At 40.5% G+C, this 21,425-nt stretch overlaps 1 protein-coding gene across 9 annotated transcripts in view; it reads right to left on the reverse strand.

The window, feature by feature from the left end:
• The window catches only part of RNF8 (ring finger protein 8), a 38,060-nt gene that overhangs the window by 3,897 nt on the left and 12,738 nt on the right, over nucleotides 1-21,425 (reverse strand). For 3 of the 9 annotated variants that reach the window (XR_003044967.1, XR_003044966.1, XM_025043701.1), the window contains exons 3-7: nucleotides 15,309-16,154; nucleotides 13,032-13,094; nucleotides 12,726-12,872; nucleotides 10,698-10,787; nucleotides 8,755-8,862 (exon numbers count right to left, since the gene is read on the reverse strand). Coding sequence is in view for 6 of the 9 variants with exons in the window: in XM_025043701.1 (XP_024899469.1) it covers nucleotides 8,755-8,862; nucleotides 10,698-10,787; nucleotides 12,726-12,872; nucleotides 13,032-13,094; nucleotides 15,309-16,154 (1,254 nt within the window). In the remaining 3 variants the exon portion in view is untranslated. Of the gene's footprint in view, nucleotides 1-6,537; nucleotides 6,743-8,754; nucleotides 8,863-10,697; nucleotides 10,788-12,725; nucleotides 12,873-13,031; nucleotides 13,095-15,308; nucleotides 16,155-21,425 lie in introns of all 9 variants that reach the window. The other 6 variants (XR_003044965.1, XM_025043700.1, XM_025043702.1 and 3 more) reach the window with 5 other exon arrangements.

Here is a 21,425-nt window from a genome sequence, read left to right on the forward strand (position 1 = left end):
TCCTTTCACTTCTCTGCCTTTCTTTGACCTTTACTTACCACCTTTCATCTCTCTTATTGCAGCACTTTACTAGAAGCAGCCTAGGCCCTGCATCTAGACCGGAAGTTCCATGAGGGCAGGGGCTGCATGTGCCCTGCTAACTTTTATTCCCAGCCCCTGGCTCTTAGTGGGTACTGAGAAGAAGGAAAGGCCTAGAGAAAGTTAGTAAGGAGGAGTTGTTTCTTTGGGGTTCATGGACCAAGGGTAAAAGAGGTCCAAGTTCTCCAGGGAGGGAAAACAGAAAATAATTTGAGCAGAAGCCCTAACCAGGAATAGGAACATGTCTGGTCTTATCAGATTTCTTAAGAATCATAGCAGCAGGCAGTTTAACAGGATACATATCTAGCTGATGAAGAGAAGCCTCAGTGGTTAGGTACCTAATTCTATGGTATTCTATGGGGGAGAAAAAAAGAGGCATAATCAGTGATACCCCAACCACTCTCCATGATTAGTTCACAGAAATCTAGAATACCAACTCATTTGAGCTTGCTCTAAAAATACTCTGTATACCTCTAGTGTTAAGTGTAGGAACCCAAGAAATTCTCAAGAAAAAGGTGATTTGGTTAATGATACTACTCTATATTTATCCAAGTGGTCTTCTATAATATCAAGTTCCTGGAAATATGTCTGAAAAGCAAATCATAAAGTTACACGTTAGTGGGAAGAGAGGATCCATTTTTTAGAGAGCCAAAATAACTGCTTTAAAATAAATGAATGGGACTACATCAAACTAAAAAGCTTCTGTTCAGCAAAAGAAACTGTCAACAAGGAAAAGAGACAACCATCTGAATGGGAAAATACATTTGCAAGCAATGCCTCTGATAAGGGCTGAATATCCAAAATATACAAAGAACTCATATGACTCAATAACAACAAAAAATAAACAATCCAATTAAAAAATGGGCAGAGACCTGAACAGACACTTCTCCCAAGAAAACACATTGGCCAACAAACAAATGCAAAGATGTTCAACATCGCTAGCTATTAGGGAAATGCAAATCAAATCCACAATGAGATACCATCTCACACCTGTTAGAATAGCTGTTATCAACAGGACACGTAATAACAAGTGTTGGAGAGGATGTGGAGAAAAAGGAACCCTCATACACTGCTGGTGGGACTGCAAATTGGTACAGCCACTATGGAAAACAGTATGGAGTTTCCTCAAAAAACTAAGAATTGATCTACCATATGATCCAGCAATTCTTCTACTGGGTATTTACCCCAAAGACTTGAAAACATATATCCAAAAAGCTATTTGCACACCAATGTTCATAGCAGCATTATTCACAGTGGCCAGGACATGGAAGCAACCGAAGTGTCCTACGATAGATGACTGGATAAAGCAGCTGTGGGACATATATACAATGGAATATTACTCAGCCATAAGAGATGAAATATTGCCATTTGTGACAACATGGATGGACCCTGAGATAATCATGCTAAGTGACATAAGTCAGAAAGAAAAAATTGAAAACCACATGATATCACTTATTGTGGGATATAAACCTAAAAGCAACAAACAGGACAAACAGAGACTCGTGGACATGAACAATAGGCTAATGGTTACTAAAAGGTAGGGAGAGAGTTGGGAGCGGGGAGGAAGATGGGGTAAAAGGGGTCAAATATGTGGTGACAGAAAGAAATCTAACTATGGGTGGTGAACACACAATGAAATATATACATGCCTTACTGTTGAATTGCACACCTGAAACTTACTGGATTTCATTAACCAATGTCACTATAATAATAAAAAATAAATAAATAACTGCTTTATCATTACAAAAAAAAAAAAAAAATAGCCAGGAAAAACTGCTGTGGAAAATAGCAACAAGTGATCTAAAGTACCTCCTACTGGACCCCCAGGATGGCCAGAGCTACTCACACTTACTTCTCTTGAAGCTCTAGCTTGTGCTCACGTTCCTCCTCCAGGCCCTTCTCCGCAGTCTGGTGGGCAAGCCTATGCCAGCAAATGCTGGTCTTTCTCCTCAGTATAACATGGTGGGGATGAAGGGCTCACCAGAGTTCCCAACTTGGTGGGGAGGTAATCAAAGGTCAGCCCTGGTCTCTTCACTCTGGCATGGCATGATTCCCTCAAACCCAGCCATCTATGCATTTGGGGTGCACTGAAGGGTCATTAATCACATCTAGAAAGGCCTATCTCCTAAAATGTAAATGCTTCTGCTGGTATCTGCAATGAGATGGTAGCTTTTGGTGAAGGAGAAAAGATACTCCACCACAGAGCACTAGTCAGGAACACGTTTTGACCTCCAGATGGAAGGACCATTCAAAATCCCAAGGACTAGAGTCAACAAGAAATTCAAGGTTCTAGGACTTCCCAGGTGGCTACTCCACATATTCCAATTAGTATCTTAGAAGATGACTTCTAAGATCACAGTCCCTTCCTCCACTGGGTGAACAGTTCCTATGCTGTGATTCTGAGATGCCAATCAGGGTGACAAGGGAGACACAGATTAAGAGACAAGGAAAGGAAAAACAACTGGAGACAAAAGAAAAGAGAAGGAAAAAAGGAGGAGCAAAAAAATGGAGGGTGATTTTAGACTACTAAGAAAAAAGCTTCTAATAAAAAGGTCTGCTAATTTTCTGTCCTATGATAATTTTGCAAAAGGGTAAATTTTTAAAAGTCAAAAATTTTAAAAAGTCCAGTGTTATACACTACTTGTATGCATGCATGTAGACACCTCCACCCATGCCACCCTTGCTGAGAGCCATTGTTCCTTAGATAAACGCTATCTTATGCCAGGCAGGCATGCTGACTTCATGCACATAACCCTCTTGATTCCCCAGGGGCAGGACTGGGTGGATTTAAAGTACTTACTAACAAGTATTCTCTCTAGATGAGGTTGACTTGCCAGACACTGTTATTGTTGACATTCTCCACATACTCCTTTACATCATTCTGTCTTTCAGCAAGGGACAATGGGCTTTACCAGGGAAGGCCTTCCAGGTGAACAGGCAGATACCCTCTTCAGAGACTGATAAGTTTCTCCTGTCCAGTGTCTGGATCACTCTCCTCCTAGCCTACAGGAAGCTGGCAAGAATCAAAGGCCATGTGGTCTGACCTGGGCAAATATTCCTAGAGACCCCTAACCTCTGGAAGGGCCTGTCTCAAGATTCAGGAGAGCTGTGGTTCATAAACCTTTCTCCCCACCTCAGCACACCTGAAGGCCATGGCACAGTCTCACTAGCAGCCTTGGTTCAATATTATAGTATTAAAGGATTTAACGAATACAGTTTTAAAAAGCCCCTGGATTGAAAATCACTGTTCTAAAGCAGTGGTCCTCAACCTTTTTGGTACCAGGGACCGGTGATCCTATGAGAATCTAATGCCTGATGATCTGAGGTGGAGTTGAGGTGGTGATGCTAGTGCTGGGGAGCAACTGCAAATACGGACGAAGCTTGCTTGCTTGCCCGCTGCTCATCTCCTGCTATGCAGCCCAGTTCCTAACAGGACACAGACCAATACTTGTCAGTGGCGCAGGGGTTTGGGACCCCTGTTCTAAAGGACCAACAAGATTTTATTTCTAAGTAATTTGCTGTCTTCTTTTCTAAGCACAATCCAAAGAAACTGCTGGGTAAAGCTAAAAGTGAGAATATAAACACTCTTGTCAACCAACCAACATTTAATGAGAACAGAACAAACGGGGAAGGGGGAGCAGCTGACAAAACACTCTGCTCTAGTACCTTGCCAGCTCTTGAGGGAGAGCCTCTATAGGGGATAAATGTCTTCCCTTCAGAAAAATCTCATGTCAATATTGCAGAGAGTTACAATTACTCATGCGACAAGCACTTACTGGATGTTCCTTATCTGCCCCACCTCCAGAGCATCCTTTCTCCAACACAGGATCTGGCATCCTAACATTCTCCTCCTCTATATAATCGGGTCTCACAGAGTTTACAAGGGATCAATGGCTAATCAGTCATGAGGCATTACTCCTCCCACGATTTATGGAGCTTGAAGACAAACAACCAGCCAGGGAGGCCTGGCGAGCGGCTGCTTTCGGTGGAATCGAAGCCCCATGCTGTCACAGACAGGCAAGTCTCCCTCTCTGAACTCATGATAAGAGCCACGCCTGCCCAAGAGGAAAAGAGCCTTGCCGCAATGTTGGAACTTTGACAATTACAGGATTGCCCATCCCAATTCCCAGATCCTAAGTTTGGTCTTTTTTAAAATTCCCATGCACTGGGGATTAAACCAGCTTTCAATGGGCAAGGAAGGTTGGTATTTGAACTGAGAATTTTCTCTATACCCCACACTGCAGACCAGTGAAGCTGCTGATGGCTCTGGCACGTTACCCTAAGTCGGGCCTCAGAACCTCTGTTTGTCTCTAGAGAAAACATCCAAGCTGCACTCACTGCGATAACTGCAGAAACTGAGACTGGTGCCAGAACTGCCCTCAGCCAATGACTGCAACAGGGAGACCGATTTGGCTTACTGTGTAAACACCCAGTGTTACCAAAAAGGCAGAGAGGCACCCTCTTTAGCCTTTGGAGAGAAAAGGTGTGTGTGTGTGTGTGTGTGTGTGTGTGTGTGTGTGTGAGATATTATTTACTCTGCAGAATTAACACTTTAGCTCAAAGACTGACCTTGGTCAAATCTAGGCTGCCAGGTCACTGCTCTTCTCAGAAAGGAAAGAGGAAAGAAAACAGAAGGCATTCACAGTGTCCTCATGCTGCTCTGGCACCCATGTAGACATTGTATCTTGTGTGGACCACGAGGGGGCACTGCTAGGACAAGTCACTGCTTCTCACGCCTCTGAGCTTTGCTTATGCTGATTCCTCTGCTTGGAAAACTATCCCTTAGAGAACCTTTAAGATTCAGTTCAAATGGCTCTTCTTCTACCTCCTCAGGCCAAATTGAGTGTCCTCTTCTCTGGAGTTTCCTAGCACCCTGTTGTGGAACATGTCATACTACCTACTTCCCTTTGTATCTCCTCTGTAGACTGTCAGTGCTGTAAGAGCTGAGACAATGACTTACTTATCATTTTATCCTGGCACCTAATGTAGTGTTCCTATAAATGCTTACAGAGTGATGGGAGGTGGAGAGGAAGAGTGATGGGTTCTGCTAGTATCAAATGGCTCTTGGAAGGTAAAAAATCTGTGGGGGCTTAAAACCGGGGACAGAATCCAATAGCACATAGCTATCAGACACTTTGATTCTAAACACTTTGATTCTAAAGAACTACCTGAGGACCTCCTCACCCTCCCACAGGTCAGAATATCTTCCTTGAGTATAACAGACTCAAGTACACTTCCTGTTCAGTACTTGCACCACCTGGCTCTGACAGGCTTGCTGCCTCTGCTCAGGGTGACCAACTGAGGGCCAGTTTCATACCACAGCTGTTTGCAAATCAGCATCAAATTCCTGGCCCTACTCAAAGTGACTGATATCTGCTGAAGGGGTAGGAGAAAGGAGGCAGTGGACAGAAGATCCTATTGTTAGCAGCATGGCTTTTAAGCCTTTGGCTTCTCTGGACTTAGAGAAAGGTACATTCAAAGACACACATAAATATGGGTTATTAATGGCCAGGTGGTGGGAAACACCTGTAAGGGCTGCGAGTTTCTGGTTCTTCTCTGATAGGCCTTCATGTGCAGCCAATTGATATCACAGCACTTTGGCTCTGAAGCTTTCCCAGAAGGTAGTGCTATACTGGATTATAAAAGGGACTGAATGTGATAATCAAAGCCATTCTGCTGTCTATGCACTCTCATCCTTGCCCAATAAGCAGTCATTCCTATCCATTAGCTTCCTTGCACTTTGTCTCAGGACACATTCCTTTGCCACAAGGACATTCAAGTCTTAAGCAGAGTGGCTCTGCAACCCTCAAAACAACAGGGCCCAAGTGTGAGGATATCACTTGATTAAATGAGCAGATATTCACTATGGAAACACAGTTCATTAGGGAAACTCACCCACCCCTTCCCCAATCTCTTTATCCGAACTCTCTCCAACTGGGAGACTTGTTGGTAAACATATTAGGATCCCTAAAAATGACATAGTAGGATTAAATTTCTCTCTTTGGTTTAACATTATGCCCAATTTGTGTAATTAAGCTGTGACTCTTATAAAGAGAACCTATATGTGTGTTTTCTTCACACATTCTCCAAGTTGTGAATCTCTAACTCATACACATCAAGGATTTTGCAACACCTGGGCAACAACTAAACTGTCTTGAACAACAGCACCACCTAGTGATCAGTACAGTAAACTGTCTGACCATGTATTTTCTAATCTTTTTTTACCCCCTAAAAACAAGGGACATACTCTTTAGCCTCTCCCTTTATGGATGCTCAAGTAACTGAGTTAATTCTACTTTAACTCTCACACATTCATTATCTTTAACTCCTTTTACTTTTTCCTATTTCTTCCACCTCTTCTTTAGCTCAAGAATCTGACTCTATTCCCCAACCAAAAAAATCTGCCAGTTTAGAAGTCCTTCGTTGAGGGCACTCACCTTCTTGTTCATACCCACTCACCTTTTCGTTCCCTAATGAGGACAATTCGTCGTTCTTTTACTTCTGAACTTAGATTATCTACCATCTTACTAATGCAATTGTCCAGAACCAGGGAGTGGGTTTTGGACTTGATGTCCTTCCGACAAATAGGGCATTCTATCTTCCGCTTCATCCATTCATTGATACAAAAGGAGCAGAAACTATGTGCACAGTTCAAGGTGACAGCCTGCAATGTGAATGTGAACACACATCAGAAGTGTCACGTTTACTATCCCAGGATGGTTGTGATCTCAAAGATAGGAGAGCAGTTAAACCCCAAGGCCAAATGGAAATTTAACCATAATCCCACCCTACAAAGAGCTTACAAAAGCCATCAGAATTATTCTTGGGGATGGGAAATTTCAAGCTTCGAGTTATATGATTCATTTCTTTCTCAATTTAAATTCATAGCTTCAGGCCCCAGGTAGGCTGATTTGTCTGTTTTATTCCACCGACTTAGACCACTGCCAACATGGGATAGGTACCGTACAAATAAATGTCACTGGGCACAAGTAGAACTAGTAAGTGTGTGAATGTTTGGTACAAATACATCACTAATTCTCTTATGAAAAACAAATGTACGTCCTGCTAATGGTGAACTAGAACCTCAATTTTAATATATGAAGGGGAGCACACACTGAATACTCAGTATATAGAATGGTAGGAAGCATCATCTCTATTCAAAAGAAACCAAAAAAGTAAAATAAATGTAAATGACAACTGAAAAAGCTGAGGAAAAAAGAAAAAAATGGAAAAGTGTAATGGGTACACTGACAGTGCCTGAACCCCTAAGTAAATAAGCCTATGAGAAGAGAGAAAGCAGAAGGAAGCTTATTATTTGAGTAAACCCAGTGGTCAGATTTCTGCCAGGGCCCTTTTCATTCCCAAGAATATAAACCATTCTCTTCACACTCTTGTTTATGTATATCTCCTAAGATATAACTTTTTATGAGGCTTAAAGTCTTTGTTCATGCTTTTAGGACAGCAGTGTAAAATAACACAGAAACTGTCTATTTTTCAAATGCCAGGTTGAGCCCAGAAAGCCAACTAGGAGACAATCTGTTTACTGTATGAGGTAAATTCTCATAAACAGGACTAAAAACCTGTCTGATTAAAATGAAACATCTTGTCTATGAATAAAACATGGGCATCCTAAAAAAAATAAATAAATCAATAAAACCTCTTTCCAACACTGATTTTAAGAGGAGACCAGTAGAAAAGGTCAGGCTACTGCTGTAAACAAAACACAGGTCAAGTTGTCTGTCTGTGCAGATGTTCCAGGTTGGCTAACTCATCACCCATTCCAAGCCCCCCTTCTTTGCCTTTCTCTAATAGAGTCCATAAGTCCTATCACAATAATACTGAGTTTCTCCTGAGTAGGGAATCAAATGACTAGAAACTAGGGGAAACTATGACCTGAAGTCAAAGTGGATTCAGGGCAAAAGAAAGAGGTCTGCCCAGGAGGAATTTTTCAGGCTAATAGACTCAACTTTCCTAAAGACCACCACAAAAAAGGAAGCAGTGTCTATATGCGTTTTCCTTTTTAAAGGAGTTTGAAAAGCACTGTCATTTAACAACTTTAATTTAAACTTGTGGTATAAAATGAACTGGTCACAAGTGACAGAATTTGTAAAAAAAAATAAAAGAGCGTCTGTGCAAAAATATTACAGGATAATATTTGGTAACCTAGGAGAGGTTTCATTTTCATAAGGAGCTTCAAAGTCCCTGAAATATATTCCACTTGGCTGCCAAATTCCCAAAGTGACCATACATCAATGACATTTACCTCCCTGTTTAAAGGCTGTGCTACGCGCCCACTCTCAGCACCATGCTCAGAGTAAAGAAAGAGTAGCTTTATTGAGCAGCTTTATTCTGATACTTCAAAAATCAAATGCCATGTGGCCCTGTTTTCTCCCCAACAACAAAGAGATAAAGGCTTTAATGCAGCTAAAAATTTTGATTATATTAAATACTCAAGAACAAATGAAATTTAAAAAAAGGACAGTGAAGGTAAAGAAGACTACAAAAACAAATGAGAAGTGGCCACCTCTAGAGGTTACAATGAAGTCAAATAGCTACAAGAAGTTTCTGGAAGAAAAGCTCTTCAGAATGTTTTCCTATAGCAGAAGCAGTCTGTGTAGCCGAGCCTTGATTCAGAAATGAGAGAGTGACAAGGTGTGAGCCATTGCTCATAATTACCTCAATGAAGTATTCTGAGCAAATAATACACTGGAGCTCATTCTCTAGCACATCATTCATGTGGCTAAGAACTTCCTCTTTCTGTGCTTGCACCTTCTCCTTTTCTTCCTGCAAAGACACACAATCCCATCTGTCATTCTGGAGAACCGACAAGAATGTAAAACAGGACAGAGAGCAGGGTTAATCTTCTGGAATGGAATTCAGAAGGAGCCTAAATTAAAAATTCATCCTGGCGCAGCAACACAGAGAATAAAACACTTCCCCCAAGGGTTACTGTTTCTCAGAACTTTTCTAATATGGGGCACTGTCTTCCTTTCTTTCCTCTCTCTGCTTTTTCAGTATTTTCACTGTAGTTTCTCTCTCCTTAAAATTAACCAAACGAGAAAAACTGAAGGTAGCATACTAATCCCACCAACCACCCTAGATGGCATTAAGTATCTCATAGTGAACTGCAGTTCAGAGGTAATATAAAATTACCCCAAGAACCAAGAACTCACTGCACAAGAAGATATAAAGAATAGTCCCTAGAGGCAGGAAGCTTGAGTTAGTGTATAAGGTCCGGTGTGCTTTTCGTAGCTGCCTCTTCTATAAAATATCTTCTCTAGAGGTGGCAGGCTGAAGAGGTGGCCTCTTGAAGGACGTTTAGGCCCCAAGATCATGATGCTTGCCACTTCCTACTCCTGCAGAGGTCCGCAATAGTTTCTCTAGGCTTTCCACAAGAGGTCAGACTGCTTGTGGATACTCTTTTTAGAGAGGATCCTAGGTGAGCTCTTTTGAAGCAGACATTTATTTAAGTTAGCACCTCATCTCCCAAACAGAAAGTATCAGGAGCCCCTGAGGGGGAGAGGAAAAGACAGTTATGGTATATTTGAGTGGTTGATTCATTTTTCATCTTTTATTTTTTCTAATCCAAGCAAAGGCTGTTAGACTGCTTATTGCCATAAGTCAATAGGGTCTGGACCCATTTCTAACTAGTCAAGTTCCCTGAAAACTTATGAATTGCTGGGTTTAAAAAGATGTGGTGGTTTCTTGGAGGTTGGGGAAGAAGGTACTATGTGATTTAAATAGAGAATAAGGATATCAAACCAAGTGAAAGGAGTCTCCTTCTTTCCGTACTCTGTTCCAGGTCTACATGTGAGGAGGGGTGAGCTGAGAGATACAGTCAGTCTCAAGCATTCATTCCAGGTCAAAGGTTGCAAACTGATGGTGGACTGGATCCAGCCTACAGATTTGTTTAGTTTGGCCCTCATGGTATTGAAAAACAAAACAAAAAACTGAATATGTTGCCAATATTTGAAAATTGGGATATTGCATGTAAACATTTGGATTTCCATCTTCTGTGGAAAACTCAGAAGATTTGAGAACACTAGGTTTGCATTTCTGGATGGCAACAACTGACTGGCTGCAGCAGAGGGGAGCTGCCTCTTGGGGTAGGGGTGGAAGGCGAAGGCCCTTCTCCTGTGCACCTCTGTTCTCACAGCTCCCTACTGTGTTCTTACACCCAAGCCACTTTACTCACTTCCATTACCAGGCTAACCCCAGTGGGCACTTGAGTTTATAGCCCCTAATTTAAGAGTTCCACTGATTTGATGTGGAAAATAATTACATAAATACATGAGGATGAACTATTTTTTATTTTGACTACACCACTCCTTAGCCATGTCAGTGAGACACACTGAAGGAGCAGCTGCAATAGACAATGAACTAGACTGCAGGATGCGAGTATCTTATTCCCAGCATTTCTCTTCTGAATGAGAAAAGGAAATAGATGTTGTTTTATAGGAAAACATTCTATAGGCCTGAATAATTTTATGGATTATTTCCCCTGAGGCCAGGAACAACCATAATCTCTCTCTTCATTCACCATAGCAACCCTTGCACTGTTGAAAATGCTGAGTTGCATGTACTAACCAAATTCTAAACCTTCATCATCTTTCTAGTACCTTGGTCTGCTCCAATTCTTTGTTCTTGGCTTGAATGATTGCTTCAAAGTCCTTCTTGCTGCGATTTAGCTCTTCCATTAAAGCCCGATGCTGCAGAAACAGAGTAGATACATACTCAAGATGAGCTACACTGCATTCTTCCTTTTAGCCACACACGTGTCTGCTCCCTCTGTCAGTGGATTTGGTTCAAGGAATCAATAGACAGGCAATTTCAAAATAATGCCTTTGTTCCTTCTGGGCATCACACTTACCTGCTACTTTTTTTTCTAGAAAGGGGGCAGATAGGGAGGGAAGCCATCAAATCTATTAATCCTTCTGGAAATAAGCCAGCCGCAGTGGCCATCCAAATCAACTGAAGAATTTACACTGCCTTCTAGAGAGTTTGATTCTGTAGGTTTCGCTTGGGCCCCAGGAATGTGCATATTTTTTAAAAAGCCACCCGAGTGATTCTAGGAACCAATGTTCAAGAACTAATAAGTAACTCTGAGGCTGCCCCGCAATGGGAGTGGCTTTTAAGAAATAACCAGGGAGAAATGGGATTCAGAGGAACTAGATAATCATTTTCATTGAAATAAAAAAAACCTTTAACTTATTTATTCTACCAATCGCCCACTACATGCTCCTAAGAAAATGCTGCCTAAACTCTGCCTCTGTGTTCTGGAACCTGGCATACCCAAGAGCTAACAGCTCATTCACTGTGACCAACTGCCTATATTAAACATCAAGAGGTTCCACTTCTATGAAAGATAATCTCTGAGCTCCTTTGTGTTTAAGTATAGTTTACACTTTAAATCTCACTTGAAATCCCTTTTTAAAAGAGGATAGAGTAAAGGTAAGCATTTCTGAAAAGATTACTTAAGAATCAAACTTAAAAATGTGTGGTCTCCTAAGAAAAGCAGTTAAAGGAGACGGCCACTAATTCATCTTGACCACTAATTAGATGTGCATACCTTAACTTTCTCATCTATAAAATGGGAAAACAGGCACCTTTCCCACATTGCTGTTAATAAAAAAGTAACAGATATGAAATAATTCAGAAAAGTTTTTTAAGCTCTATGTAAATGGAAATTATAAAGGCCTGGTAAATGAAAAAGAAAAGCTTCAGAAGAACCAACAGAGTGGACCAAAATACAACCATGTTTTAGTTGAGAGAGAGGTATGCCCCCCAGACATGTTGTTATAGAACTGTGACCTAAAAATATCCATTTTAGGCTAATGAACAGAGACTAACCAAGTACCTCATACTAAATGATAGTGTGTTTTCCTGTCTCAGGAAAGGATGAAGAGTCATGGGTGCAGGGCACTCAATGATCCCTCAGGGATTTCTGAGTAGCAGAAACTTACCCTTTTCCAGTCAATTTCAAAACAATACCTGAATATTAATTTAATAATGCTCTAAATGGGAAACATGCCTACCCTCCCACCCTAGAAAATAAACAAACTTAGAAAATAAAATTCCAAAAAGACTGAATTAATTTTCACCTAATTCTTTCCAAGGCTGTTTGTGCAACCCTCAATGATATCAAGGCAGGCACCTCCCAAGCTTGTAATAATAAGTGACTGTTAGCACTGTTTAAGGTTGGGAGGTAGGTATGCAACAAATGTAAGGATATATATATTATCCTAAACAAATTCGAATGCTCATTTTTCTCAAGGAGACATGAAGCATCGCACTAACCTCCTGACTAAATTTGCATCAAACTAGTAATCGTAACATGTAAAGGATAGAAGACAAAGCAGGTTTTAAAGATGCAAAAAAGCTTATAAAAAATAGAGATAAACAGTCAAGTTACATGAAATAAATTACAATCTTTTAGAATTTTATTACTGTGAGCCTTGCCCTTTCAGTAAATCAATATGTTTTACTGACTGTTAAACTGTACATTCTTGACCTGATCTAAAGTGCTTAATTGAAACATTCTCACATGGTTTCTCAATGGCTTCAGCTCAGGAACGGTGAGGTAATGGAGGCCCTTGCAGGCCTTGGTGGCCAAGTTGTAGCTCGCAATTCTCCTCTGCTGTCCTCACCTTTCTGGAAATGCAGCCACTTCCTCCAGAGAGCCTCCTAATTGCTATAAGCTCCATTCCATCTTCACTAGAGCAGCTCCTGCTCCGATGAAGATGTAAGTTTTCATGCTGAGGTCTGGCATGTCTGTGAGGCTCCAAATCTCCGACCTGATGGTGTGAGCAGATGCCACCTGCTCTGTCTACAGAATGGAGATGCCGCAGAGGTGTGTGCTACACAGCAGAGGCAGCCAGTGGCTACGTGCAGCCTGGCTGCCCCCGACTCTGCGGCCCACTATAATCTCAGTACAATGGCAAGAAATAAGTTACCTCCTGCAGAGCCTGGGCCAGCTGTTGCTTCAGGTCCTCCTCTCCTTGCTCTTTCTCCAAACCCTGCAAAGCCGAAAACAAAATGGAAGGTTTCCCAGTAAGAAGGAAAAAGGGAAACAAAATTGAGCAACAAACAGAGCAGACCAGCTAGCATGAGCATCTGGAAACAACAGGGGGCAAGAAGTGGAGGAGGTGGGGGGGATTTTCCCATTTTACTTCAAACTGTTGGCAGTAAGGGATTTAAGCAGAGTTAACTGCTCAATACTGCTCACCTCAGAGATATCACCTTCAATCATCACTCAGGCTGTTCTGGAGAAACTCTGGGCTAATACTCCAAGTCTCCTTCACTGGCAAATGCTGTGACTCCCAAAAGGATGTAAACTGAGAGGTTTTGAGCCACCAACTATATAAACTCAGATATAATCCCCCATGCTGGCACTCACAAGCTCTACCACATTTCTTCCCTTGATTCTGGGCACCCTCTATTTCTCATTCTGAGTCTCTTTACCACGTCCAGTCTATAAACTGCTTCTCCTCCCACCTCACCTGAGCTTATGCTATTTTTCCTCTATTGGTCTCCTCTAACGTGGATGCCTTCTACATCATCAAGTTCAGTCCTTCCACAAGAAACTCTGGACCCTTCCCTCCTTATTTTAAGAATTACCTACCCATTTAATATGCCAGCTTGAAGTTGTTCTCTAATTTAAATGTAATAACTTAAAACTGTTCTGATTCTTTTATATGTATAATATACCTTTATTAGGCATCTTTATAATCACCCAAACCCAAGTATAGTGCCAGGCAATGTGGGTACTAAAAAAAAATCTCTGTGAAGCAGCAAGTGTTAAACGAGCTTCTGAACAAGTAGTTGAGGTAGGCTAAATCCCTAAGGCTTGGTGGCAGAGAGAAATCAGCTAATAAATAAAGAACTAGATATACTTCACTATGAACAATTTATATATGACTTTCGCACCTGGAGAAAATTTCTAAACCAGTCCTTTTTGCCTTTATCATTTTGGTATGGAAAAAGATTTTACAGCCATACCTTGAATAATTCCATAGAGCAGCCACAACTATTAATTAACAGTAACTCTTGCTCCTGAACACATTAGCCTTTAAAGAGAGTTCTGCTCTGGGAAGGGTGGCAAACACTAAATATGTAAAGCTAACTTTCCTTCTATTAATTTCAAGAACTAGTCCAGGCTGGAAAGGGAAGCAAAAAGATACACATAAGCAAGCAGTGTACACCCTCAGAAAGAACTATTTAATCCATGGCCTCTGCTAATACTACCAGTTCAAGAGGATAGCAGAGATTAGAATGAAATTTATAAATCGTTCAGAATTAAGCCAACACTACACGTTGTTCTTTATCTTGAACAAAGTAAATAAAAGCTTATTCATGTCAATCCTGGGCTCATTTTAGTTCTAAGTCAACAATGGGGAATTCTTGACATTCAGTATTACCTGAGCAAGTAGGTGGGAGCAAAATATGTGGCTCTTGCCAGATGGGAACTGACATTTTGAACAGGGACCAGTATCAGCTCTAGCCTAGAAGCTTTGTGCAAGAGCTTGCCATTCACAAAAATGACTCAGGGACAGGGATACATTTGGTCTTACTTTGACACAGTTAAGACAGTCATTATTTTATCTTACCACTAAAGGCACTATGGAAGGTGGTTTATCACTCAAGCCAACAATGGAATCATGGTATACCTGTCCCCTTCCATGATGGCTGCTCACGACAGAAAGGAAAACATTTTCTGCCTTTGTAGCCTCCCACTTCCTAGGTTAGCTACAGAGCTAAAAAGTTGCCAGGTGCATCAAGGGCAGAGTAACTAGCTAACCAGTACCTGCTTTGGGGCTACCTGATTAGGCTTTGACAGAGCAAAGTAAAATAACTCATGAGGACATTATTGGTTTAATTGGAATGTAGTGTGGTTTCGTGGCATCTTGACCTTCATTCAACCTCTCTCTGAATTGACTTCAGTTCTGAGATGCCTCAACTTTATATCCTGAGATCAGTTACATCCTGGGGCTGGCTCTGCCAGTTACCTTACCCCATCTTGGTACCCCAATTCTGGCTCTTGATCTGATAATCATACTGAAGCCTTAACCATTGACTCAACCTCTTACATCAAAGCTTTCTGTTCCCATTCTGTCTCCTGTCCTTGGAGCTCAGCATTTGGTTCCTGACCCAGAAATAGAGAGCTCTGGCCAGAGGCTCACAAACAGCCTGCCCACCCCTGAGCACTCTTGTCCTTTTGTCCTGTGTGGTACCTGGAGAAACTGCTGCTCTTCCTTGAAAGTCTTCTCTAGCTGCTCCACTCTGGCCTGCTGCTGGGCCTGCTCTGCACAAAGCTGGAACTGTAAATCCTGTAATTCCTGCTCCATTTTCACAATTTTCTTTGAGTTCCCTTTTGGGGTCTGCTTTTTCACATTCAGAACAGCTTTCTGTTTTTCTTGCATCTGTGTTTTCAGCTTCAGAATCCTGGACATGGTCACCTTAAACAACTCTAAGCTGCTCTGAGATGCAAAAGGGTTTGATGCTTTCTCCTTCTTATGATGAAGCTTCACGGCTTTTGCGGGGCCAGAGTAAACGTGAGCCCCTGTAGTCTTCTCACGTGGCTCAAGAGAAGACAACTTAGGATCCAAATATTCAGAGTGTTGACTGGCCACTTCACCTTTCCCATGTGATTTCACTGGTTGACCACGTTCACAAGATACTCTATTTATTTTGGATTTCAACTTTGAGGGGCCTTCAGCTCCAGGATCCTCTAATTCATCCAAACTAAATTTCCTTTTAGTTCTCAAGCTCTTACTTTTTTCCATCATCTGGTCACTCTTTGGGGCAAGATAAGGAGACATCCTCTCCCAATCTTCTTCAGTAACTTCATATTCATATTCTGCATTCTCTTTATTTTCCAGGGGAACCCCAAGCTGGATGTGGTCTCCCTTATGGATAGAATAGACCTTTAAAGGTTCTAGACGTACTCTATTCAGCCAAACACCATTCAGACTCTGAGGAAAGGGAAAGAAAGACAAAATAAACTTCATGATTTTCTTCCTCTTAATAGAATTTCTCTCTTGCTGTTGCAAAACCTCTGCCTCTTCAGAAGGGAAGCCCTTGAGAACAAATAGAAAAGAGAGGTTCATAAACCACCATCATTAGAAACAGCATTCTTCAAACAGTGCTTTGGCTTTTTATCTATATTTCACATTCATGCTTACTGGTGGATGAACTACTCAAAAAAATGCAGTAGCATTGAAAGAAACTGAATTTAATAGTTCCTACCTACCTAAACTGGAGGCAATGGCCCAAGACTGAAAAAACTGCTATTAGTAAAGAAAGCATCATCTAATGATGAGGTTCAAAAGATCGGCTTGACCAGGAAAGTCACACAAGCACTATCCCAGGATATGCCCCTTGAACAGACCAGTGAATAAGCAAAGCACTTTCCAGTACACATAAACCAAAAAAGAGAGTACCAATACCTTTTCCCGAAGGTAGGCTCTGACCCAGTTAATAGCACCAGAGGTTCATGGGCAATATAGCATAGTGGTTAAGAGCTGGAGCTCAGGACGGGACTCAGACAAACTTGGGTTCTTAACCTACTGCACCACCTTGGGCTTATTAGTTGCATGGCTTTCAGCAATTTACTTAAACTCAGTTTTGTCTGCAAAATAGGGGTAGTGTAGTACCTACCTCATACAGTACCTGTGAGGAATAAATGAGATAATACATGTAAAACAGCACGGTGACTCACATAAAATAAAAGTTCAATATTTACTTTATAGTTTTAATTAAATCATAGTGTAAAGGTTGAGCACGGACCCTGGAGTTGCACTGCCTGAGTTTAAAATCTGGCTCTATCACTTCATAGTTATGCGACTTTGGGCAAGTTTCTTAACCTCTCTATGCCCCAGTTACCACATCTATAAAATGGAGAAGAGTCTCTCTCTCATGGTGTTTGTGTGAATTTAATGAGATAACATATGTAATATACTTAGAAAAGTGCCTGGCACATGGTAAGCATTATATAAGTGCTCGCTACTATTATTATATTCTGGCTCAATTAATTTATTAACAATTACTTTGATTCTATGCTTAGTATCTTGCAAGGTAACTATTCCAAGTGCAAAAGTACAAGACATGAAAACCATTTTTAGCAGCTGACTGTGGAAAGAAAATACAAGGGCACGTATAAGTATGAGATTACATAGCAGAGCCCATAAATGCAATAAAATATCATGTGGAGCTGGGTTAGCTAAGAGATGCTAAATGGGGATGATAGATTCTAAAACAGACTTGAAACAAATGCAGATTTAGAGTTTAAAGAAACAAGTGGGCATTTTAACCTCTATCAAGGATTTAACTTTAGGGGACAGGCCAGGGATGAAACTCACAGCTAAACTGGGACTAAGACTTATGTTTATGTTGGTAACTATAGGTACCAGCTAGAAAAATTAGTCAACCCAAATCTGAGGGACAAGGGCTTGACAAGGCACAGAGGATGAAGGTCAAATCTCGGCTGTGGTTTGGTATTAGGGCCCTGTTTCTGGTTTTATATTATTTGGCTAGAGTGGGGAGAGAGAGAGAAAGCCAAGCATAGATATCTACAGAAAGACTGCCTTTAACCCACTGCCTTGGGCCTAACCTGGCTTATCTGACCAATCTCTTCCCAATCTTTCTATTCATATTTAGCCTGAGAAACTACAAGGAGTAATCAGTTTTCTGACAGTAGTGGGGAAATAACAAAGGTGGGGAATGGAGGTCAGAAGCATCTATTTGAGAACACTTTTATATCAGAACAGATTATACATAGGAAAAAGGTCTCAGGAAAAGTAATATGACAAAGAAGGCCATCTAATGTCAAAGTATAGACATTTAAGAAAAACCTCAAGGGGAAAAATAAGAGTAAATAAATAAAGAAGGTTACAGAAGCAGCCCAAGGCTAGAGAATGAGGAATCCCTAAAAAGCTGGGGCAAATTTTCAAGACATACTGCAACCCTCCACTAGATCTTCTGCATTAACTTGCCTCTTTCAGAGCCCTTCAGGCCTGGAAAATAAGCTCTCAAAAATTTCCCATCACATTTTATCCTTGGATTCATCTATTCATCATTCATCACTCCTTGGTGACACCTAGTGGTATAATTTAGACCATCGCCCTGAGTCAGGTCTGCTCACAAGGTGACTATAGAAAAGGATGAAACTACCATGGCTATGAGAGAACGATTGAGTACTACCCAGGGTATGATCTCAAATACAATGGATTAAATAAATCAAACTCTGTCATGCCTTTCTTGATGCTGGTTTTCATAATCACCAGTTTGAATAATGTCAGTAGCAGCAAAGTGATAACCAAAAAAAAGGCTACCTAATGTCTCTTATCCATCAATGAGAAAAAGTGAGATAATATGCACCCCCTAATACACTAATTACTTCACCTGATTTTCAATCTCTGTCTAGTGTTTTTAATCAGTTGTTGAAGACAGTAGAAACTCAAAGACAGAAGGCAATGTTTCCTTGGAGTTTTTCAGTTGATTTATGTAGCTCAGTGGTTCTCCACCCTAACTATACAGTGAAACCACCTGGAAATGTTTAAAATAAACAGTAATGCCTGCATCTCACCCTCAGACTGAGTTAATTGGTCTGAGAGGAGAACCAGGCATCAGGATTTTTAGTCAAGTTTATATACAAATATACACAGTGTGTAATTGTATCAAGACACAGTGCCCCTTTATAACCAACACTTCCCCCATTCCCAGGCAACAACTCATCTGTTTTCTGCCCTACCAAACAGATTTACCTTTGCTAGAATGTTGCAGAAATGAAGTCATACCATATGTAGCCTTCTGAGTCTGGCTTCTTTCACTTAGCATAATGGCTGAGATCTGCACACGTTGTTGCCTAACAGTAGTTTGGTATTTTTTATTGCTAACTAGTATTCCAGGGTACAGGTGTACGAGTTTGTTTGTTCCTTCCCTAGTTGTTTTTTTCCACTTTTTGGTAATTATAAATAAGGCCACTATAAACATTTACATACAAGTTTCTGTGAGAACATAAGTTTTCATTAATTTGGGATAAATACCTATAAATAGGATCACTGAGTAAGTGTATGTTTAACTGTAAGAAACTGTTTTACAGGGGCAATACCATTTTGTATTTACTCTTGCAATGTTTAAGAGTTCCATTACTCTGAAGGCTCACCAGCACTTCGTACTATTTTATGTTAGCAATTCTAATAGATGTATATCAGTCAGTATTTTTTAATTCTTTACTAAAACATAACATACAAACATAAAAGTACACAAATCATAAATGTACAACCAGATGAATAACCATAATGTGAACATTTCAGTGTAACTACCACAAAGTTAAAAAACAAAACAAAACCTAACCCACATTTGTCAGCATCCTAGAAGTCTTCTTTTGCCTCCTTCTAGTCACTAGGTCCCCTTTTCCTCCCTCACCCCAAAAAGGTGACTACTAGCCTGGTTTAACATCACACATTAGTTTTGCTTGGTTTTGACATTATATAAATGACATCATATGTATTCTTTGGTGTCTGACTTTTTTCACTCAATACTATGTTTGCAAAATGTATTTATTGTGTTGTAGGATACAGTTGTTCATTCATATTCATTACAGTAGTTTTACTGTAAGAATATTCCAGTTTATTTCTCCATTATACTACTGATGGACATTTGAGCTGTTTCTCTGAGATTGAAAATATAGTCATGAGGTACATATGTGCGTACTTTAATAAATAATGCCAAATTATTTCCCAAAATAATTGTACCAATTTATACTTCTACCCAAAGATAATTTTTGCTCCATATCCTTGCTAATACCTGGCATCTTCAACATTAATTTTAGCCACTCTGGTGGGTGTGTAGTGGTATTCCATCCTGGTTTTAATCTGCATTTCCCTGATCATTAATGAGGTTGAACAACTTTTCAGAGATGTTGAACATTTGGATACAACCTGTTGTGAAGTGCCTGCCTCTTGCCCACTTTTAAAACTAGGTTATCTTTCTTTCTCTTACTAATTTAAAGTTATGTATATATCTAACTATAAGTCCATCAATTATATGTAGCAAATATGAGTTTGCCTTTCACTCTCTTCATGGTGTCTTTTGGTGAATAGAAGTTCTTGATTTTAATGTGATACCATCAATATTTTTAAAAGTACCCCAAGGTAAGGGCAAAAACTCAACAGGGTTGAGAACCACTGCTCTAGCTGCTGGAAGACCAGAAGCTGACTTGTCCCAAGCAGCAAGGTTTGTTCACACAGAGTATAACTCACCAGACACTTTAAATGCCAGAGTCTACAGAGAAGGACAAAAGTAGTAATATAGGAAAGAGGCATGAGAACTACACAGATTGACTAAATATTAAACCAAGAATTCAGAGCCTGTTTCATGTTAGATGTTAGACATGTAATCTGGTTAATCGGCCATACGGCCAGACCATGAGGAACCTACAGAACAAAAGAAGATTTCTGCTGAGATTGCTAACAACTGCTTACCCATATCATGAAAACAGGAAAACAAAGACTTTAAGCTGTACCTTGCACAAGTTAAACTCAACCATTCATTCCATACTTTATTCCCTATAATCAGTAATTTTTCACAGAAACTAAGAAACAGATATAAACCCAATTCCTCAAAAACTAAGGATCTCATTCTCTGACTCTGAGAGGAGACCACACTCTGTCTATGGAGCATTATTCCTTCTCTGAAAAACTCTCCTTTGTCTTTAACTCTGGATCGCTCTTGAATTCTGTTCTGCATGGAGCCAAGGACTCTCTCTCAGTTGGCATATGGCTTCAGCCCCATCTTGCATCAGTAGGAATTACCAGGTATCAAGTGAATAGCAATATGATAGGAGAGGAAGAATGGGAAAAGCTCAAATGATATGCCTGAGCCTCCAGGACTGGAGAGTACAAACCCACCAAAGGATTTCAGAATGTGACTTTGAAACAACTAACTTTCTGAAACAGTTGGACATCAATTCAGATGAACTATCTGAAGTACTATTCAATTAACTGAAATCTACACTACTATAATCATCCTCATATTTTGTATACAAAGTAAACAGTCCTCCAAGGTTGGGTTTTTTTTCCCTCAGCCAATTTTATTTTTATTTTTATTTTTAATCTTTTAAGTTTATTGGGGTAACATTTGTTAATACAATTATATAATTTTCAGATGTACATTATAATTTCACTTCTATATAGTCTATTGTGTGATTACCACCCAAAGTCCAGTTTCCTTCAGCTACCATATTTTTGATCCCCTTTACCCACTTCACCCTCCCTCTATCCCCCTATATTGACCCCCTTTCCCCCATCTACTTCTCCCCTCCTCCCCCACCCCCTGCCCTCCGGTCC

The sequence above is a fragment of the Pteropus alecto genome, unplaced genomic scaffold (assembly GCF_000325575.1).
Source record: "Pteropus alecto unplaced genomic scaffold, ASM32557v1 scaffold202, whole genome shotgun sequence".
NCBI lineage: Eukaryota > Metazoa > Chordata > Mammalia > Chiroptera > Pteropodidae > Pteropus > Pteropus alecto.